General features: G+C 40.0%; 1 protein-coding gene across 6 annotated transcripts in view; it reads right to left on the bottom strand.

Moving 5' to 3' along the window:
• Nucleotides 1-24290, bottom strand: part of cntfr (ciliary neurotrophic factor receptor) — a 213475-nt gene that overhangs the window by 76951 nt on the left and 112234 nt on the right. For all 6 annotated transcript variants that reach the window (XM_027278571.1, XM_027278569.1, XM_027278567.1 and 3 more), the window contains one exon: nucleotides 12410-12643. In XM_027278571.1, the coding sequence (XP_027134372.1) occupies nucleotides 12410-12643 (234 nt within the window). The remainder of the gene's footprint in view (nucleotides 1-12409; nucleotides 12644-24290) is intronic.

The following is a 24290-nucleotide window of genomic DNA, read 5'->3' as shown; positions in this document are numbered from 1 at the left end:
CTCATTTAGCCACAGTCCAGACTCACAGCTGGCCGGTCCCCAGAGAGTGGACCAACAAGCTAGTGAAATTGAGACATCTCCAAGAAGACAGAGGAGTTCTGCCTCTTAATACACAAGTTCTTACAAAACTCGACAATCCTACTTATCACAGAGAAGTAGAGCACATACTGCCTTAACTACTGCTCTCGAACATACTGCTACCACTACTGTTTACATCCTGCTGCTTCTACTAGAACTGCAACAACTATTTCTAGCACTACTTCTGGGGTATTGCTAGAGCTGCACGTGTGATAATAAATTATATTCTAGAGTGTTGCTCTAAATTTCTTCTTTTAGCACCACTAGTACAATTACTGCCACAGTAACTTTTATTTTCACTTCCTATTTTTGTTGTATGGGCATCTACCGTTGTACTATATTGCTGTATAGAGCTGCTTTATAGTTACTACAGCAATTACTGATTCTGTACAGTATGTGCACATATACTCATTCACTCCATTAATATCAAGGGTCACCAGCATTATAACCTTCATGGAGGGAGAATTTATGCAGAGCTGTCGAATTAGACTGCATTAGTTTAGCAAGGTGTGCCTAGTAAACTGGAAACTGAGTGCACGTATATAAAGCAGGTCCAGTTTGTTTTGGGAATATAAACACAAACCCCTGTGCAGAATTATGGCATCTAATAAATATCTATGCGATAACGCTACTTTGCTGTGGCTTATGATGTTGAAGGGTACAAAGAAGTAGATTACACCTTACTGTGCAACACAAGCTTCACAAAGCTAAGATTTGTTGCAGGGATTTTGTCAAGTACATACAGTGATTATTGTGTTGTGTTCAGAGGCTGTGTTAACTTAAAAACTACCACATTAGTATTCATCCCATGACTTTATCTTCAATTACATACAAACACAATTGCATTAGAGATATTTAGCTGACAGTGTCTGACAGAAAAAAAAAAAGACTAACTCAACTCATTGGGTTCTAGTCATACCCAAGGCTTCTTTGAATTAACGCATGACTTCGTTTCTGGGAGTCAAAAATGCCACCTATGATGTCTGTCTTTGTTTCTATAGAGTGTTGGTGCAGCACAATTCATTTCCGGAAGCACATCTTAAAGGGATCGCAGATCGCCTTGTATTATCATCAGTTTAACTAGTCAGTGAGTGAATGAGCGAGTGAGAAGAAATCTCCTTTGGAAGTGCAGATTAGCTTGCTGCATCAAACAGAAATGGCCCGAATAGACTAAATGGAGAAGTCACTTTTATCCTGAAGCGTGAAATTATGTTAGGGCCTAGTCCATTACACACACATATAAGGATATATACTGAAAAAAAAAAACATAGTGGGCATGCACACACTTAAGGTGATGGATGAATACATGTGTGCATGTTAGAGTCTACATATACACTCAGGCATGCACACATTTTGTTCTCTGCACTCTTATACACACAAGTACATTAATTTTCCTCCTACTACTCTTTTATTTTCTCTTTCTGTTCATACACACACACACACATTGCCTATGTACGTCGCACACACATATACACACATACCACAGGTCGGGTACACTCTACATCTGAGCAGGCTTGTAGATGAGAGTCAAGGGATGCTCACTAATTTGCTTACTTGTGTATTTCAGAGGTCAGAGCACCAAAGATAATTTAAAGAATATACAAGAAGCATTTTCTATAACTTGTACTGTACCTGTGCGGTGAAAATAAGACTGTTTCTGTGATTCATGAACTATATGATTATACTGTATATCTTCATAAAAACAGAAGCCTCTCTATAGAGTCATATTCAATGTTTTATGTAATATGTGGAATTTAAACTTTTATAATGATGATACATGGCAATCTATTTTTAATGAGTTGCCCTGGCTCTGAAATGTACAGAATATCTAAGTAGTTTCAGAGGACGAGGTTATTAAAAGACTTTCATTGTCAGACATGAACCTGGTTATTACTTCATTTTCCATAATGCTGAGTTATTCATGGCTTGTTTATTAACGATGCAGCTTTAACAAGGTGTGTCAGATTTAGCGGGCTCTATTCACAGAATATGCATTAACCCTTAAAGCATCAATGTACAGTATGTTTTTTTGTATGACCTATCCCAACACCAAGCTAGCACATTTTGTAAACAGGTGCAAGATGGCATCGATGAAGAAGCCTTGCAGTTGAGACAAAAGTGTTACTATTTAAGTTTGAATGTCATAAAAAGCAAGCAAAGTATTTTTTAACCTGTGTTCTATATGTGTATGTAACTGTGTAAACTGTGAGACAACGAAAGAAAGATAACCGAAATGTGTGCTGTGCTGTGACAACATGTTTTTGTAGGCTTTTGGTTTTTGAGGTTGGGGATTGAATTGAATGGATGTGACAGTGCTGGCTGACAGGGTCAGTAGGAGTGGACAGTTTTACCTCTAAAAACATCTGACATTTGAATCTTTTGCAGTCACACACACACACACACACACACACACACACACACACACACACACATGGATATCTGACCATTCCTCCGTTGCTTGACGTCAATGGAGCAAACTGCTCAACCTCACTGCTGGACACTGAAGCAGGGGGAATACTTTCTGGTTAAAGGCTCTCTTCTCCTCTCTCTCCCTCGCGCACACACACACACACACACACACACACACACACACACACACACACACACACACACACACACACACACACACAGACAAAATTGTAAAAAGGGCAGAGACAGCCCAGAAATTTCTATTTCGCTGGACACTAATCAAGAGGGAACAGGCCTTTACCTTCTTGGCACACGAACAAAACACACAGTGACAGGCGCTGATGCGCACAGACACACAATTGCACATTTTTGTGTACACACAAAAATGCAGCTGTGAATTTTGGCATTAACAAAGATGTGTACACACAAAGCCACAAAGACAGAGTGACAAATTAATATGAAGCACACAGAAAGAGGCGCCCACAAGCACCAACACCTCCATACACAACCGACATATACAACACACACACACAGCACAGATATTTCTGTTTTGCTGCATGTCAACTGAAGAAAAGTGGAGCGAACAGAGGAGACAAGATAATAATACAGTCAGCTGGGTTATTCCTCTACCTCTGGATAGGTAATTAGAGTGAGAAAGGGTGAGAGACACAGGATAAGAAACAGAGAGAGAGAAACAGAAAGAAAACACAATAAAACCATTGCTCACTTCAATCTATTGATCCTTTTTTTTAATCAAGCAGGGTGTGCAGAGATGACAGGAAAAAGAGAAAGGATCAGAAAAATAAGAAGAAACAGAAGAAGACTATGAAGGTTGAGACAGGAAGTGAGAGAGAAGGTGTGGGATTAGTAAAAGGGAACAGAAGAAGAAGGTTTAGGATGGCCACAACACACTCATCCTACACCACCAATTACCAGATATACTTCGACGGTTTTGTTTCATGCAGAGCATTTAAGTGGAACAGAGCCGGAGCATTGCAGATTTAATTGGTGCAAGGAGCAGCATATTAGACGACTAGAAGTGATGCTCCAGCTGCTTAGGTTCAGCCGCTAAAAGTTTGCTCCAGGTGGCATTAATGGCGCCGAAAAAAAATACAACCATGAGCCTCATGTTTTTGACACGGACGTGGGCTCTTCGCAGAATGTGCAAGGTTGTCCATGTCTCAACTTCAGTCTCACAGTCAAGCAGACACAAAAAGCTATACGCCCTGGCCCTGAGGGGTAGATATGCAAACATTCTCAAGAGCAAGCAAGAAAAACCTTTTCCACTCCATCCCTCCCTATAAAAAATATATTTTTGTCTTCTTTATAGAGGGCAGGGGATCTTTAGGGGGAGACAGCAGGTCAACAGTATGTCCCACAGAAAAACTAAGACACTAAAGATTTATATGAGATGTATTTCAGCACTATGTTTTTTTAGGATACCTACATTATTACTGCATGTTAACTGTGTGGTTTTCTCTTATCTTCTTTTAGTTTAAAATAAAAGCAGATAAAGCCATCACAGCTGTGTTTAGTCAGACTTCTTTCCATAGTTCATATTTCTCTATCAGAGAAAGCACAGCACCTATTTTGGCTTTTCTCATCACTGCATGCAAGATTTCATTTTTCGCTAAATCCTCACAAAGATCCTAAATCCTGCTTTCTATCTGCACTATTTCCTGTGTTAGGCTCCTGTTCCTTAACTAAGCTCCTCTGTCTCTAGCTGTGCTTCATCTAACTTAGTCTCCCTCCACTTCAGATTCTTCTTGAGGAGACTTTCACTACACCAAAGCAACCTGATCTCTAGGGCCCAGTTATTAACTACGGATTTATACAGTTTTGCATTGCAGCTTTCGCTTCTTCCTCTAACCTATCTTTGCTTTTTGTTTACAAAGAATCCTGACCTCCCTCTGCAGCCACAAGATAACACTGAATGATTAGTATTCAACAGATTGTGTTCATTTGCACTCTACATGGAGATTACAGCCACACAATGCATACACAGTAACATACATGATGCAGTGTGGGCAGCCGAAAACGCATCAGTGTAACAGAGTGCAACGCTACAATATGAGACTTTCAAGAAAAGCTTATATACACCAAAGAGAAAGATGACAAGAAAAGGAGAAAGTAATGAGTGATATGGAATAGACTAGGGGATGGTATAAGAGGATTAGTGGAGGAAAAAGAAGGAAACAGAGTGAGATGGAAACTAAGCGGTCTGGGGACAGAATTTTAAGAAAAAAATGACACATGGGTGAGAGTGATGGATGAAAAGAGTGGTGGAGGGGTAAAGTGAAAAATGATGTAAAAGAAGGAGAGAAATACGCACCAGAAAACTGGACTTGAGTCTTGAGACCTTGGCTGAGCTTCAAAGCTTTTACAATTCTATTTTGGATCTACCTTGTGTGTATGTGTGCTCCTTTACAGTCCACAGAAAATGTGAGCAAATCTGACACATAAATGCATAAACTTTCAAATTCTGGATGGACAAACTATCCAATATTATCAAAAGCAAGACAGCAGTATTTCCTTCAGGCCTCGATGCCGCTAACGATTTTTTCGCCACACTGTCTTTGAAACGGTAGCATTGAGAGAAAGGAAAGGGAAAACAATCTTTCTTGCCAAATTACTCCTGATACCCAACGGATACCAAGACGCCAAAGCACACAATGACTCTTTTTTAAAAAAAAAAAATGTTTGAGTTTCCCTCATGGCTTCCCAGTGACTTCCTAAACCGGGCCCATTTCCCATTTGTTATGGCTGTCTCCTACAATAAAGTGATGGGAGTTGCTGTTGTCCTGCAAATAGAGCAAAAAATGGAGAGGCAAGAAATTGGCGATATGCAGCGTAACGAAAGAGGAGAGACGGTTATGGAAGGAGAATTAAAGGAAGGGAGGGACATGCAGTGGCAAGAATGAATATTTAGATGTTTAGTACAACACCTAAAAGACGGAAGACTGTCAGCGTGGAAAAAACTGGACAACCAAGATGTGCTATTGGCATTAAATTCTCATGAAGTCTTCCAGACAAAAAGTTCAGTTTATGCCTTATTGATTCCTGCTAGAAAGTCATATTTTTTCTTAAGAAGTCAGAGGTCAGCTAAAGTACAATTCCTCTTGAGAGGTAGACACTGGCGCCCTTGCTCAAGGACATTCGATAGTACTGCAGACCTGCGCAAAAGTCCTCAAACCTTATGAATTACAGATATTATTATGAAATAAGTTTAAATCTGAAACTCTGACTCTGTATTTTTTCGTCTACAGATGAGTGGTTTGGCAGCCCTCGCCTTCCTCGGGATAAAAGAGGCAAGATGTGAGATCACTTTCCTTCTTTTTAAATCTGAAACATTAAGTAGCAGTGCCAAAACTTAGAGACATCGTTTCTACCAGGTTGTCATCAAAGTTTCATGAGTCAGGCTATTTCAGATTAAAAGTATTATCTGTTTCTATTTGTCAGTTATCCAGGTCCTACTCTTGGAACACGCATTTGAATTTTTTAGACTTTAAGATACTCATTTTACAAAGTTTCAGCAGACTGGACTGCTTATCTTGCTGACAGCAACGAGACCCAAGAGCCGAGCTGAGGTTGACAAACTGTTGAATTAAATTCTAAGGCTGTGTAAATCCTCCATGCAGGTATTTTCTGTTTATTATGATTGACCGTGTAGTGGGACAAGCGAGGAAAGTAATTAAAATGGAAGCTGAGTAGTTCTAGCAGTGGCCTTACATGCTGGGGCAAATACTTCCTAGTTTAAACAGGAAGTCCCAGAGGAAACGGTGCTCTATGTATTCACCCTCCTCCATAGCGATCTGTCTGCAACAAGACAAGACAATTCCATTACCCAGCGATGTAGCACGGGTCCCCTGAGTGTGTGTGCTTGTGTGTGAAGGGATACACACAAAAACAAGCTGTCCAGGGAAAGAAAATGGATACCAATTGGCACTGGTATGTGAGTATGTGAGTGTGTGTGTGTATGTGTGGAAATAAGTTGCCTGAGGGTAAGAGATGTGCCTCAATCTAACAAGGGAACTCACTCCTCCTTCATCTCATCCACAGTGAGACTGAAGTCGAGCAGTCAGTGTGTGTGTGTGTGTGTGTGTGTGTGTGTGTGTGTGTTTGGGGCCTTTTATAGGATACATCTGGGGATAAACCAACTGAGCAGGAACGGACTACCTAGATATGAACTTAATTATTTTACCTAATTTAATTTTACTCAAATCATATCCTTGGGTTAAGATAAGTGTGAAGGCTACATGTATATTAGTTAATTAAAGGTAGCATGAGGCTCCAGGGAGTGAACATATGTCACCTCAAATGTAAGCTATCCTTGTGTATTTCAGTTTGTGTACATCTCAAAAACAAATGTATACCCTGTCATGCTGTATATCTGTTATGTCATTGATGTATAGCGCTGAAACACAGGAAACTTCACTTTCTTTCTTTGTTTAAGCCAGACAGAGACTGTAAGACTGAAGAATTTCCAAGGAGGAAGCAAGGGCAAAAGAAAGAGCTTTTACTTTTTCTAAGGGTTTTCAGTCCTAACCACAAGTGTACAGACACACACGCACCTTAAGCCAAATGGATGTGACCTCACAAGTCAACCCACACACACACACACAACACTGGCAGTTCAGACTTGTGTTATCAAAAAGTCTACACCGCAACTGAGTTTACATAATGGCACTGCTCTGATCCGAGAACGGCTCAGACAGGATTTGTTTACGAGACTGAGTCAATGCCAAACCTCGAACCCTCTTTTCTTGTGTGATGATTTATGGCATAAATTCATTACTAAACAGACTCTTGCTCACAATATAAATGTTTTTCTTCATTATAGATGTTTAAAATCTTGTCATTACAGTAATGGGAGGGCTCCGTCTAGAGAGCCCCATGAATTATCTGTCAAGAAGTTGAGGAGAAAAAAAAAAAAAAAAAAAAGACTTAGCCTAGTGTCAGCTCACAGGCTGAGTGACTGGCTAATGAGCTCTAAAGATGGGAAGTGATCAGCGACAGAGCTTTTAGATATGCATGACCTGATGTTTGGAGGGCCATCGCTATTTCACAGCTCTGCACCAAGTCATTGCATTCAGGGGGGATGGTTACCATGGAGGAGGAGGAGGTTGCAATATCAGTTTCATAGCATCAGTATTTTTTTACTTCAAACATCAATTTAATATCAACCTCCATTTTTCCTTTTTCTGAAAATTACACCAGCTCAGGGGCCCTGTTAATCGTGATTATCTTTTAACGCTGAGCTGAACTGACTTGTATTTGTATTGGTAAAATAGGACTGCAAATTGACTGGCTGTTAGCCTCATAGGCTGACTGTGACACCAAGCTGATATACCAGGCTGGATATATGACCCACTGCAGTCGACACTGTGTTAGCTGGGAGGCTAAAACAACTGAATAGCTGGGTGGGTGCAGCTCGTATTGTGACACTATAAATTGTTCAGCTGACGGCCATTGAAGACAGCAATACATAGAAAAATGGACAAAGCCAGAAAAGGGCAGGGCAGCAATAACTTCCCTATTGTGATAGCAAAGGAAGTATTTCACCAAAGAGGTTTTCAAGTTTTATGACCTCCTGCTTATTAAATTATTATAAACGTTTACTGTCCATGCCAGTCCATTTTTCTCCATCAGTATGTCACTTCATCCCTCTCTACCATTGTACACCACTTCGCTTTGAATAGAGTGTCTAAAGATGTCATAGAGTAGTGCCTGGTGCTGTTGTGTGTCTGTATGTGTGTGTGTGTGTTTGTTTACAGATGAGACAGGAACCTTTTTAAACACCATGGGGCAATAACATCCTGCCATGTGTGTTTCAGCTCAACATACGCGCAGGACATAAGTACTCATTTTCATCTATCCCCATAATGTACACACCCCCACCCCCCACACACACAAACACACACACTTAATCTGATATTTATGCACATCTTTTGTAGTCTCTTTAAGTAACTGTAGCTCTGTATGTATCCAACGTGACAGACAGAATGTAAACATCCTACAGCTATACAGCAGGAAATAAAGCAAGGAGGAAGAGAAACAGACATCACAGCAGCAGTAAACTTTCACATAAAAATAGTCAACACACACACACACACACAACTGCGGTCTCCTTGTGCTGACATTGTGTTGACACACTCCTGGAGAAAGATCACAAAAGCTCCATAAAATTGGTGTGAAGGTGGAGAAGGCACATACACACAGACGGGTTCAGGGTCATAGTATGACGCGCTCTGTTCTTAATGCGAACCAGTGTAAACACACAGCTAACAGATGCCGCCACAAACTACAAGCCAAAACACAGAGACAGAGAGCGACGGAGGGGGGTGGGGAGGATGTATGGAGGATCAGGAGAATGATGTTGAGAGAGTGAGACACGAAGAAAAAAAGGAATGGGTGTAGGGAAGGAAGAGAATAAACACACAGAGAAGATAAGAAAGATGAGAGATAATCACAAAGTTTTGGGAAAAGAGAGACAAAGAGTGAAGGAGAAAATTTAAAAAGGCATAGACAGATGGTTCTGTGCCGTTCTCCTGATAACACTTCTGTGTAAAACATAACAAGCCCCTGGTGTAAGTAATAAACGCTGCATAAAATCAAACTATCAACATGATGGTAATCATAACAAGTGTAGCCTGTCATGAAGCCATTATCACTGTAACTGCACAACATTTTAAAGTTTTGTAGATGACAGTTAACATAATGAAAATGGAAGATAAAAATAGAGCAAAAGACAGAGGGGGAAAAACGCCCAGAAATAGCAGGAAACAGCTGGGCAGATAAAGTGATAACAGATTTAAAAAGCTGAAACTGGGAAAAAAAAAACAGACAATGCGAGAAAGTGTGATAGATGGGAGACAATAAGGAAGGATGTGAGATGACGATCCGAGTTTCTGTAGTTTTGAAAGGCAGAATTAAAGTCGATGTTGCCCCGGTGTGTGCCTTGAATGTGTCATAAAATTACCAACTGTTATCAAGGTAATTATATTCACAACCAGGCTACACCACTAAGGTATTGTTCTCACAAACTTGTAATTGACCCCTGATGAATACTTACACAACGTTACTCTGTTTCTCTCTCGCTCTCATACACACACATACACACACACACACACACACACACTATTTGGGACCACCGAAGTGCTATTATGATGCAGAAAATTACCCCTGGTGAAAAGAAACACATGCACGAGCCTGCACACAGACCTGAGGTATACATCTCTCCATCTCTGTCTCTCTCACACACGCACACACATTCTGGTCTGTTTATGCATCGCATCATTCACCCTGCTGACATAATCTACCATAACATAAAACTTTCATTAATTCAGTATTATTTCAGCATTCAGTAATTCATCATTGCCGATATGATTAACCAAACTGTCACACTCACATACAGTCTCATTCATCAAACACTTGCATGGAAATGTTGCGTTTAACATCAGGCTTGGAATGAAAACTTGATGTGTGGTGAGCTTGGCTTTCTATCCGTCCTGTTGACAAGTGGATGGAATATTTAGATGATGGAGACCACTTTTACAAAAAAAGTGTTATTGCTGTTTTATTGTTTATACTAAAGAAACAGTGTGTGAAAATTAGTGGCATCTGGCACTTCACGACCAATGGTAGTTGCAAAATGCGCAAAAAACTTGAAACACAAGCGTTCTTATTTTCAGGTGATTCTACACAAATAAAAACATAGTTATTCCATTTCTGCCATATAGACCCCTAAACACTGGACCTTTAAATAGCACCATTTATTTTGTGTATTGGATTAATAGTACAGTGAGTGGTAACATTTTCAGCATGGCGAGTCAACAAGACCAATCTACTGTTCATTCAATCTATCTTTCTCCAATTTAGACCTGAGGTCACCTCTCTATATTATTATTAAGTGTCAGAGAGAAGAAAGCAGGTATTAATTCACATTTTTCAAAGCCGTGGGAGTGATGAATCACACAAGGTGTTTCTTCTGCAGTGTATCAGGCTGTTTTTGAAGTGACCTGCCATGACTGATGCCAAAGCGATATCTAATTTTACTTACTAGCCAGCTCGCAGCTGCAGTATAATTCCTGTGGAGAATCAGTTTAAAACGTTTCCTCTTCCTTATACTACCCAACAGTCTTAAATGGAGGGGGATGGAAGTTGATCACTTACAATGTGAGGAGATGCTGGCTGGCAGAAATAATTCAAAAGTGCATTACTTCTTTTAAAAATGTAAAAAGAAAACTTGCATTCACTGTTGACTAGGAAATGTTTCCTACTGTGTCATTTAAGGACAGACGGGCTGCCATCAATCATGAAGTATTACTGCAGTGACAGATATATTCAAACAGCTAAACATTGGAGAAAGGGGGAGGTTGAGGTGCAGATTAGAAGAGGCAGGTATTAGTGGATGTAATGTAAATAAAATTGAAAACACACTCTGGTTTGGCCCTAGGCCTACATAAACCAATAGTGCTTACTTGACTTTATAGAGCGGATTCCTTGAACATAAGAACAATGTGTAATGTAAGTCCTAATTCATAACAGTAATAATATACAATGTGTTGCATTCATTCTGTTACAACTGATGTAAAAGCAAGTATTAAATTAATATTATCTTAAGTAAGCCTTTAAATAAAGCCCAAATAAGGATTGCTCTCTGTCAGTTTAAAAAGTTAATCCTCGCATGAATAAAGGTTTTAACTTTAGCTAAATACCGCATTTAACAAAGGTGTTTTCATTCCAATTATCCTCAGGGGTACTTGTCATTTACAAGTCTATCCTATCTCAACACCATTATTATTATGCAGTGTATGAAACCTTCACCGACAGAATAATGGATCTCAAAGGAGCCCATTGCCAACTCACAAGCTGCTGTGACATGCCGTTAAATTGACACTCATTTGGCTTTTGTATGATTATTAAAATGCACCACCATAACTGCAAAATGACCAAATGTCATTTTAACAACTAATCATTAGAGCTTGTCAGCTAGCTGCGGGTCTCTACTGTAAGGTCTCATGACAACTCGAGCTTTATACACACATCTAAAAGTTAAATGACTATTAAAATTGCCAATTAGCCAAACTGTTTTACTGTGCATGCAGCTGAAATATGTAAAGGTGACTATAATTCAATGTCACTTGTATAGAGAGATCCAAAGTGTTTAGTGTGAAATAAATTGACATACAAACATTTACATTCACTAAAACTGATTAATTTGTGTTTGTAACAGTCATTTTATTTCCCACAAATGTCACTTTTTATTCAATAATGTTACTTTCATTGAAAGTGCCCATCTCACCCTTCAGCCAATCACGTCCCCACCTCTCAAGCTAGCGAACTCAACAACTGCTAGCAGAATTAGTATCTATTACCTCGAGCCACAACAATGTCAAAGTAATTCTGCAATTCTTTAACTGTTCTAAAAAAGTTACAATTTTATGTTGAAAATAACCAAGTGGAGCCAGGATTTCCAATATCAAGTGAAAGCAGTGTAAAATCACACCTGTTTTCACGTCTAATGAAAGTGGACATGCATGCCATTTACACTATAAATTAAATCAGTTGTCAAAGTCTCAGCTTTCTTTGCAACCATTCTGCTGTGATGACGTGATAATGCATGAATAACATGCTAAGAGGAGATGTATTTCTAAAGTTAGATTATACTTTGCCAGTATGGTGCAATGTCTTTTAAGTCATAGCATAACTCCCACAATGCATACAAGCTTAAAGTCATAAAAGTTCTCATTATTAATTCATACCTTTTTTTGGAGTTGTAATTGCATTGTGGTAATTTCTATTCTGCTTTTTCCTTCCACTCTTTACTGCTGCAATGACCCAGCGTCCCCTTTGGGATGATTAATGATTCATCAAGTTATATTTGAAATAATATTCGGCGGGCCATTGTCTGGCTACTCACTGCCGATGTGGAGGTAGATGGTGTCGCGTCTCTCTCCGTGTGGGTTCTGAAAGCAGCTGTAGAGTCCATTGTGGCCCAGGTCCACTTCGTTCAGCATCAGTCTGGGACCCTCTAGATGATGCTGGGCCTTCACGTCCGTCCCGTTCACCTTCCATGACACCGATGCGTCATTGTCCAGGGTGCCGCACTGCATGGTGACATCACTGCCCATTCGCTCATACTGGTTCCTAGCGACTGGAAACAAAGATAAAGATAAAGTGTGAGTGATATCTACGGCTAATAATGAGTGAAATATTTGCGTGGTATAATGACCACCTGTGTGTGCATACAGGCTCCTAGCAGCTGGAAGCAGATAGTCAAAGTCTTTATAATCATAACAGCATATAGACCCAGCTAAATATTCTGTGGGTCCATTCCTGCTTATTCTGTCATGCTGGTTCCTAGCAACAAGAAGTAGAGCAGCAAAGGTACAACCTATTATTTGATAAGAGTTTTCAACTGATTTAATAAACTGAACATGGAGAAATGGAAATATTATTATTTGGCTCATAGTTGAATGTGATCTTTTTCAAACAATTTTGGATTATTTATTACTATCCACCTACAAGCATTGCTTTACCGCTTTACGTGTAGTGGCAGGGAAGGACGAGGGAAAAACATTTTACTACTTTTGTACAGGTCATAAATAGTTCTGATCTAATTTCTTCCAAATATTGCAAATCTTTCATAGTGAGTGAAGAATGAGAAAAGAAAGTCACTTTGTTCCAGAGAGAGAGTCAGATTTCTTTTCACCCAGGACGTTGGGAAGAAGAACTATAGCTATGTTTTCTGTTAAAAACGGGGAGGGGGAAAAAAAAACAAAAAAACAACTGAGACCTGTCCGAGTTGCTTTTATCCTCCTATTAATGACCTCGCTACTGACACCAACACTGCCTTTGTCCATGGGTTCAGAAAAGTTGTAGAGACCGTGACCCCGGGGGCTAAAGGGTATATGTAAGCCTAATGGGAGTTTTAGTCAGGACACTGGGGTTAGTAGCCCTGCTCTGTTTACAAGTCCCACGGGCCCTGTCATGACCACACGGAGTGAAGACCTCAGATTAACACTTAAGGATGAGGATCAGCAGCACAACAAGAAACAACAATAAAATATTGATCTCCATCTTTGGAAAAGCCCTTGCCTATAAAGAAAAAGAAGGGGGGAGGGGGGCTGCCCCCATTGGCCTGGGATCAAATGCTGTCAAGAGCTTTGTTTTACTCTGATGTCACTGTCCCGGCTTTCCCATTGTCTGTCTGCCCCCTCCCTCCTTTCTTTCTCACCACGGTGCCTCTCATTCCGCTCTCTTTCACTCAAGCTAGCTTCCTCAGACATGCCTCTTAACACAGCTGATACAGATGTCAACCTTGTGTTTCATATATATTTCATGTCCCATACTGGAGCCATCTATATTCAGCAGGACGAAATCCCCGTCCCCATTAACATTACTCTCACACTGTGTGTCTTCCTTTACATACCCTTCTCTCCGCGCTGTCTTTTTGCCCTCCTGTCCATCCCAGTTATCTCCATGCTTCCTCACCCCGTTTCCCATGTGCATGCATATGCATGCGAGTGGCAAGAAATGCCTTTTTTCCTTTGAACTCTGAATGGGATGTGTGACTTTATTTACATAAAAAGTCATCTCCATCTTAGCCAAAACCATAGAGTTTGACTTTGATGTTAACTTTGATAATGACATGGGTGTCCTTGTGCTTTATGTGAAGAGAAAGACAAGAGGAACGCATCCCTGGCATACTTGTAAATCAGTCAGTGTTGTGGAGTGCTATTAAATCTATTTTATTTACCAAAGGGAGAGAACATCTCATTCAAAACTTTAATAACCGAGATCCTGCCTAAAATTCCTTTGACTGCCTTTAGGTGGCATTAAGCTGCTCAAAGGAGGAGAGGGAAATTATAATCCTCTTCCAGTGATTTCATCAGTGAGGAGAATTTAGAAACAACAACAAAAGCTCAGAATATTTTGCTGAAATTACCCTTCTGAAGCGTTCTCCTGTGAACGTCCTCTTTGACCTTCTCTCTTGCCCCCTCATCCATCCTTCTTATCTTCTCAGGTTACATCACTCTTTCTCTACCTCTGTCCTTTCCAATATCCATTCATCTCTCTCACCTTCGCTCCCTTCTCCCTTTCTCTCTCTCTCTTGTGTTTCCTTTCCGTCCTCTCCCTTTAACTTCTAGTCTTTCTCCTGACATATCGCTCTCGTCCTCAACTCACTCTCTCCGGCAGTCAGTCTGTATCTTTATCTCGCGTCCTACACCCGTCTCCTTACTTCCCTCCCTGCCATCTGCCTCTATGCATATCCTGCTTTGAACTTTAAGTTCTCCTGTTCTCGTCTTTCCCACCCAGTCTGTCCTTCGCTTCCTTCCACAGTTCAGCATCTTTGTGCTTTTTTTTTCTCTCTCCTATATTGACAGTTGGTTGAAGACACATTAACATCCAGCATTGAAGGAGAGGTCCTTAAGTTGGAATGTAAACATAATGGACTAAGGATCAGATAACAACCCTTGAGCAGTAACTACTAGCCCTGAAGATAACGCATGACGTGCCAAAAGTTACGTTGAGCATGTTTTGTAAATCACTTAAAGGTTATTGTAAATGTTGAAATATGCATGAAACATTCAAAACCAAAACTGCATTAGTTGGTCTCTGACTTTAACTTTCCTCCCTTGCCTGTGGCTCTCAGCCCAGACCCATTTGTTTCCCCTGAAAATGTGAATCTTTGAGAACAGATAAATGTACAGTTTCATTTTTATAAATAGCAAAGTAATTTCCAAACACAGTTGTAGTTTTTATTTTATTTTATTTTTTATTAACCAACCATTACTCAAAGAGGAGTAAATAGTGCATTAATCAGGGAATATTTTCAGCTGAGGGTTGGTATGATATATTTTCAATAGTTTTTTGGACAACAATGGAGCTGAAATAAGCTTCATCAGGCTTTGGCTGTGTGGGCAATACTAGCAGCATTTCATTGTTGATTTTGGTCCTTTTTATGGGATTTGTTGGCAATGAGAAAAGTATAGAATATTTCCAACCTCATCCTTTAATTTAAATGTTGTGATTTGTGTGTAACCTAACTGGGTTCAGGGAATCTAAATGAACAAGACCAATATATTGGCTGAGATAGGAGTGACATCACATAGTACTGCCTCTGCTGTAGCAACCATTTCCTGCTTACCTGTGTCTAGCCTTCTGTAAGTTATTCTCACTGTGTTTTCCTTATCTTGTTCTTACGCTGTATATCTCTCTGCTCACCCTTTTCTCTCCCCTCTCCATCACTTTCTCTCACCTTGAAACTACTTCCTCCTACTACCACTGAATCTTAGTGAAAGTTCAGCATTAATCAGTGCTATATCACTCATCATGAGTATTCTGCGCACATAGCACACATGCATAATACACCCTATAGCAACGGTGGGAACACAAGTAGATACACTTCCAAATACACTTGTGTACTTGCTCACACATATGCACAGGCTCCCACACCACTCTGCATAATGCCCTCATGCCTCATCAGCATACAGACAAGCAGGCCTAATAACCATAATGACATTCAGCTCAAGTACTATTGATCTCTTGGTAATACGCAGTGTGTTGTAAGCAGCGTTAGAACACTGTTATTCTCTACCAAATGAGAATAAGAATCATCAGTGTCCTTCATGAAGCTTCTCGCTGTGCTGTTTTTATTTTATTATTACTTATTTATGTTGAATTGGCAGGATCCTTCATGCATAAACAAGGCCATGACCCTCCTAGAGGCAAAGCGGATCAGATAACTTCAGTTATTTTCAAATTTAGAAGTTTTGTGCGCCACAATAAAGAAGTCAAGTGAGTTGTGCCGGTGATAAAATAACAATTAAACACAGGAGATAAACAATGACATGGCTGAGGGATTTTTATCTCGCATGACTTTTTCTTTCTTCTTTTTTGAAGGCAGTGACGTCCAACATTGGACTGCAAATGTACTTTAATTTCATTTGATATTTCTTACCTCTTAAAAAGTAATAACTCAAATTTGAGGATGATGACCTGCATGTAGCCCAAGTAAAACAGTAAATATATGTTGTGTTCTAGAAAACACAGTAGCTCAAGAGGTTACCGGGGTAGATGATACTAGTTTTTCACTCTTACAGGAAAGTTGAACTTTTGTTATTCATAGTAGGATGCTGCAGGTCACCTAGGCACTGTAGTTCGTATGCAGCACTGCGATGTTTTCCCAGAGCAGAACCATAAAGAGCCAACATATTGTCATGTTGTGAGGTCAGTGGTGCTGAGATCTGCAGGGCTTTACAAGCACACATCTCTGTCCAGAAGCTATTTAAAAAATAATGAAGACACACACATACACACACACACACACACACACACACACACACACAAACTCAAGGGCAATCAATTTAATATATGGGTCCATGGGCTGTTTACTAACCTGACATAAGTGATGAGCCACAACACAAACCTTAACACACAAGTAATATATATATACACAAGCTGACAATGACCATTTAAAACAAGAGACACAACGGACACTCAGAGAATCACGTGAACAGGACACTCATAAATTTATCAGCTTAATCATTTTCATCCTCCATTAACTGTAATTCAACCAAAAAGATCAAACGACCATCAGCCAAGTGTCAGAGAGAATATTCATGAGAATAAGTAGCCCCACTGTTTGATTGGCTGATTAAACACTGCTAGAATTACCTGTTCAAACACAGAGTGCCACTGGGCAGTACACTGTTATACCTGTCCACTGTGGCATCAGCAAAGGTCTGTTGATGAAGTGAGGACACTGACTTGGAGGAAGAAGTTGGCTAAACTGAACTGAAGGAAATGCTTCAAATAATCAGATGCAGCATGTGTGATTTATATGGTCCATTGTAAATTGGGCAATTGACTGCCCAAGGTGCATCCACTCTATATATCTCATACACACATTCATAGAGTGATGGCTTGGCTGCCATGCAACTGCTCATCTGTTTTAAGAGCTAACCATTCATGTGCGCTCACACATGGATGGGACAGCCCCAAAAATCTGGGGTTCTGTTTCTTCGACACTTCGACATGCAGACTGAGGGAGATACACAATATATAACATATATATGTGGTCGTATCATATCAGCTACTTTAATGGTCTACATCTTTGAATTGCGTATGTTCAGAATCAATAGCAAATAGCCTTTTAGATTTTGAAGGTACGGTGACTTGTGATCCTTCTGCCGCCACCACTTTTATTGGTTTTCCAGGAAAAAGAACATACTAGGCTTTTAAAAGTCCAATTGTGTTAAAGTTCAAATGGAGGGAAGTTTGAATTCTTCTCGGGTTTGATAAAACAGCAAGAGAGAAACGAGCAGGAACTCTACACCACCACACACACAACTCAAACACATTCTGTGCGCACGCACACACGCACGCACACACACACACACACACACACTTTCTTGACTAGATTAGAATACTGATCAATTTTGATTATGGAGCACCAGCTGTTTGAGCCTGTGTGTGCATGTATGCGTTTCAATTTACAGAATATCTGCCTCTCACTTGAGCAACAGTGTGGCTCTATTATTCTGCATCTCTGACCTCACTTGTCTGTGCGTGCATGCATGCGTGTGTTTCAAATGTGCGTGTGGTGCGAATGACCAGCTCAAGTTATGATCTGACTCCACAACGGCGGCATGAAATGAAATTGAAGCTCAGTGCTGCATCCTGATTTACCATCTCAAAAGTGTTATATTCCCTGTGTGTTGGTGTGTCTGTGACAACACATGGTGGCATGTGTGTTTTAGTATGACTGTATGTCTGCGTCATTGTCTGCGACAATACTGTAGTTCTCTGTGTGTGTGTGTGTGTGTGTGTGTGTGTGTGTGTGTATGTGTGTGTGTGTGTGTGAAGCTCTCCTTGTAGATTCATTGGCATGTACATATCAGACCGTGTCGCTCTCCGGTCGAGCTGTAACTCATAGCACATTTATCAGTGAATCACATTTGTATGCCTAAGGGGAGCCGTGCCTTTTGAAAGTCCAACAGTAAAATATTGGATTGGCTGACACACAGAGATAGAGCCCAGGAGAATTATCAGTTTAGGTTTAGAAGATCAAATTTGAACACTCAGTGGCTGCACACGCTGACGCTGCCTGAGCGACTTGTACTGCTACACAGAAACAAAATCAATCTTATTTTCTGCCTTTTTTCCCCACTGTGTTTTCACTTTAATTGAAATTTTTAATTAAAAGCTTGCATTTTATTCAGTCCGCACTTGACAATACATTTGTAATAAAGTAGCTCAACCCCTGTGCTGACCTGTTTGAATTCACAGTTTAGAAATACCCAAATTTAATTTTTTTATGCTGTTCGGCAAGCTTTCAGGTTAATTAATTAACAATTTATCCCTCACACGTAGAATTTCATTTTTTTTTTTTTATCATTAAATAATGTGAAATACTGAAATTGTTAATGCGAAAGTCCTTAACAGGTTGCAACCATCAGGCACAAATCTGACTATATGATTTTAGAAAGACAAACTCTTTATTCTGTGGTCAATGTTAGCCAAGAAGGAAATTGAATAATGAATAATGAGCTTTATTTAGTTCATTCTTAGTTACTCAGTTAGAAAATGCTAAAGTAGGAGCACCTTGGTAGCCGAATGTCTATAGACCCATAGTTTAGCTATGCTAGACTATGGGTCATAAATGCAGAATTTCTGTATTGTGTTAGTAGAGTAAGCAGGAGAAGCAAATGTTTTATGGGATCACACATGAGTTATTCAGATCTGATTGGGCTGTTGCTCAGGGGCCTCTAATTGACCACCTCTCCTCAAGCATTGGCCTTCACTTGTCTTCTCATTGTCTTGTGAGTAAAGATGTTTAGCTATATATATATATATAATTAAGCAGTCTCAAGCCACACACATGTATAATTGATTGGAAATAATGTCCACAAGCTCAAAAGTGGGTTTATTACAAAAAAAAAAAAAGCAAAAGTCAAAAGGTTGGGATTTAATGATGTGGTTAAAAATGTAGAGAATTTCGAACAAGGAGGACAAAGAGAAAACCGAGACCGCTGTGTACAGGTTTGCTCATTTTCTAGTTGTTTTATGTGCAGACTTCTTTTCACAAATAGCCTTGTGCATGAAGAATGCTTAGAAATGAGAGTAAGCCTGATGAAAGATGAATACATTTCAAAGGTGGAAGTGGTGCTGCCACCCTGGTGCCTTTGCGTGTTTATTTACAGTATTATCAATTTTCCCTTTGTGGTTGCTATCATTGGTTATTTGCTATGAAAACAAGGCACAAACAAGTCTTATTTAAGCCTGTTTCCTACAGATGCTATCATACAAACAGATAAGTCCCTGTAGGTACTTGGTTTTATATGGATTTGTAGAGTTAGTAATTTCACTTTTCATCTAAATCTGTGCATGTATCGGGTGTATTAGGTAAAGGGGAAATGGATCAACAGGTGTTTTTAGTGATTTAGACTTGTGTTGAGCTCGGAGTTGAGTGATGCCATGTTGGGAATAGACCCCTTTTAATAGGAAGATATGCTGAGTAGAGGAGGTGCGGCTGTAAATAAGACAATTAATGACAGCTGAATTCCTGAATTAGCCGCTTGGTTTCAGGGTGCTGGTACCGTGCACGCTGGCTCACGGCACACTTGAATGGAACAGAGATGTTGTTAACGTTATTAGTAACACCTGTGCTTTTGCTCCTGTGACAAGCCAAAATGTCTGCCGTGAAAAAAAAGTAGTTTATGAAGGAAAAGAAAAAAAACAAATCACTGTTAATTAATATTTGGCTTATTAACCTACAAATTGCAAACGTCCCATTTGTACATGTTTTCTAACCTTTTATGTTCAATTATTAACGGATAAGTTGATGTCCTGCAGAGAACTGAGGGGGACGTGAAGTGTGTCTTGTCTAAGCTGTGTGGGCGCACTATGAGGGTCCTTTAACGAAAACAAATAAAAGATTAAATGTGTTGAACAGTGCTGAATATTTGATGCTGCTCTCAGTTTCAGTTTCAGTTCAGTCAGTGAAAATGATCGATTTTAGACTAGCGGGTCTGGTTCTGTGAAACTGCACGGGGCATTTTTCACTCCATTCTGACATTTTCCAGACTTTATGATTTATCAGTTCATCAAAAAATAATTGAGGGAGGGATGAAGCTTAGTATGACTTGCAGCCATAGTAATAAACGTTCATATAATATTCTTAAATTTTTCGGGTGAGATGTGTGCATGTACTATGTTGGCATAGATGATAAGCCAGACATTTTTTTTTGTTAGTTTTATTTTTTTCCCCCCCGCTGCATTTTGGAATAATTTCTCACCGGCAGATACTTTTCCTGCCTCAGTCAGCATGTGGTGGTGCTGGAAAGGCAGGTTCCTCAGATGTTTCTGTGAGGTACGGACACAGCAAAATGCTAACCCCCCCACCCCCACCACACCCAAGTGATTTATAAGACAGAGATCCGATTAACTGCTGTATGACATTATAAGCATCGCAATGAACTGCCGTTGACACTTTCACGGTTGTGCTCGTATTAATACACCAATACAGATGCTCTGTGGAGCTCGGCCCGTGTGCAGTATAATCCACACACACACACATACACACTCACGCAGGCCACACGGGCGGCAAAAAACAAACTTGGATAGAAGCATGCACCAACATACACACTTCTGCACCCACCCACACACACGCTCTCACACATAGACTTCCTCTGCAAACATCTTGGAATTAAGTTATCACTTTATCCTCTCCTGTCTCTCTTTCCCACAGAGAGATTAACATTCACTCTCTCTCTCTCTCTCTGCATTTGCCTCTCCTTTCATGTGAGCACTGAGGCAGCTGCAGCTGTGTAAGTGTTTGTGTGTGTGTGTGTGTGTGTGTGTGTGTGTGTGTGTGTGCTTTATGTGCATGTGTGAGCATGAGTCAGGGCACCGACGCTCAAATAAATCAACTTCCTGTTTCCTGCCATCTTATCTCAGCCCAACCGCACATGTAGATGTACAGTGTCGTGTTTGTGTGAGTGTGTGCGTGAGTGTCAGTCTGATCAGTGCCATCATCGTTTGGCTTGCGGAAGCCACTGGAGAAGACAGAAAGATTTGCAGGCAACGGGGTTAATTGATACTTCACATTTTAGATGTCTGTGCTCTGGGTGGAACATGGAAGCAAGGGAGATAAGAGGGAGCATAAACAGAGAGGAAGAAGTGGAGAGGAAGAGAGATGAAGTAGAAAGATGAAGAGGGGAGAATGGTTGAAGGGAAGGGGGACAGCACAGGAGGGAGGAAGAATTGTTGAGAGCGAGCAGGGCAGTTAATATTTTACAAGCCTGGATTAGAGAGGTCATGAAATGCGGAATGGGAGAAGGATTCCTGAGAGCCAGCTACAGGGTGAAGGAGAGAAAAGGAGCGGGACAGCTGGATAACACTGCTTTGATCAAAAACATCTGTAGGTGAAGAGGGAGGAAAACAGCGAGTGGTGGGAGAGAAATGACTGCATTCTGCTTCATCTGTTTGTCTGGACAGGTTTCAGTTTTTGTTTTTTTTGTCTGGTTTCTTATTTCTGTCTTAATCAGCTCACGTTTGTTCTGAAGAGATCCTACTTGGTGGTTTGGAATGTTTTAACGTTATTTATAGTTTTGCTTTTGTACTTGATTTGTCTTTAAAGAAGCAGATTAGTTTTCACGCCTGACATGACAGTCCCTGCTGCAACTGTAATCTGTGCTCGGCCATTCTTCGCTCCAAAGATAGTCAGCCAATCAGAGGAAAGGCTTATTAATATTAAGAGGTAAAATGCAACACAAACCCCCTTTTCTTTCTAGAGCTCCTAAGAGAAGCATGGGAGAGGTGACGTCAAACTATACTGCGATGGCTTTTGGTACTTGAAACAATGAACCAACATATATAATATCTATCTATCTATCTATATCTATATATATATATCTATATATATATTATATATTAATCTTATATATAATAACAAAGTGTAAAATATGGGACTATAAGAATAATCAACATATTAGTGATGCAGGAAATAGAAAGTGAAGAGAAAAACGGGTAGGCATGAATGAGCTAATAATTATGCCCCTCTAAATAACTAAAAACTAAATAAGAAATACAGAGTACATAATGTCCCACATACAGTATGCACTATGGAGTTCAGTACTTGTGTATTACTGTTGACCTTTTCCCAAATTACACCCTTGCTCTTCAAATTGATTTCCCATCCAGGCAGCTGCTAGTTTCCATTCCTTCCACTGTGTTATGAGAGACAACTTGCAGAGACTTGAGTCCCGCTTGACAGAGGTAGTCCATCATGGTGAACGTTTCATCCCCATTACTTTTTGTCACATCAGCAAAGACCCGAATATAATCATCTGTAATTTACATTTTGTTGATCCATCGTGACTTTCGCAGTGCTGTCTCTAACCAGACTGGATGTCTCAGCTCGCGGCAGGCTTTAAGTGTTTGGTTTTGGAAGAGACATGAGCAGCTAAAGCATCCCCAGAATTGAGGTATGAATGAATATTCCAGCCCATAATTATGTTGGTGCATTTCCAAAGTCAAACAGAAATGAATAAATATCATTTCTAGAAAAAAAGAAAATTACATGAGAACCATCGTAACCCTGGGAAAAGGGGATGAGATTGTTATTATCTGCTTTTTAATGAACATCTAGTGACTGTTTTCTGCCTCCCCTGTGGCAAGACTGTATATTAACGACAATCACACATATAAGCCTGCAGAAACCTCCCTCACAGTGCTAATCTTATTGTTTAATAACATGGCTAACATCACCCAAAGCTTTCCCAGAGAGCCAAACTGTGAAGGTCAGTGCTAATACCAGGCCGCCCGTTCATTAAACCAAATGGGAGAATGCAGACAGAGATGAAAGAGTGAGAGTACAAAGATAAAGAGAAGAACAAAGTATGAGGAGAAAGGGACGGAAGACAGAGAGGGAAATATTACGCGAGCAGAGAAGGGCAAAAAGAAAGAGTGGAAGCCATATAAGAGGGGTCATGGAGGAAGTTAACAAGGGGATAAGACAAAGTATGAAGTGATAAGTGGGTAAAAAGGGAGATAGAGGAGGGAAGGGTTTCAGAGGGAGAGATCAGAGGAGAGGGACGGATAGAGCGATGGCCAGCTTAATTAATGGACTGTAATATATGACAATATTCCTGGGTTCCAAGATAATATCAGCAAAAATTACAGCCTCCATCTCGGGCACACTGTGCAAATATACCGTGACCTTGAAAGAGGAACTGAAGTGGCAGGAAACTCTTGACAGGAATTAAACGTGTCGTGCCCGCCGTAAAAAAGTTATGATAGCTCCAATTATGAAAGAGGTTGATTTAAAATGCTTTTTTTTTTTTTCCCTCTGTAAAGATCTGCCATCATCACGACAGTGCAGAATCCAGGCCAGCTATGTGTGCTACCATTTGGTACGCCGAGCTGACTTACAGCTAACACTTTATTGACAGTTATTTGGATTTATTTCAAACTGAGGAGGAGTTCATTTTCAAAATACATCATGTCAATTTTATAGCAAAGAAATATGACTTAGGTTTTTAACTATATAGCTGATTTAGGGTGTTGGAGTCCATTTAGTGAAACGTGAAATAGTTCTGTCCTTATTTAAACCTTACAGTCCCATAATTTGTTTTAATTTTGTGCTATCAATTTCATTAAGAGTGTGTCATCACAGTTTCTTTAAATGCCTTGGCTTAATATAACATAAAGACCTCACCGTAGCAATTTTGTTCAAAGCAACACAAAGTTGGAAAATCAAAATGCTAAACACGATATAGTACAGAATAGGATGT

Source organism: Larimichthys crocea, chromosome IV (assembly GCF_000972845.2).
Source record: "Larimichthys crocea isolate SSNF chromosome IV, L_crocea_2.0, whole genome shotgun sequence".
NCBI classification, from domain to species: domain Eukaryota; kingdom Metazoa; phylum Chordata; class Actinopteri; family Sciaenidae; genus Larimichthys; species Larimichthys crocea.
Note: the sequence above shows the minus strand (reverse complement) of the source record. Positions and strands in the feature narration are given on the sequence as shown.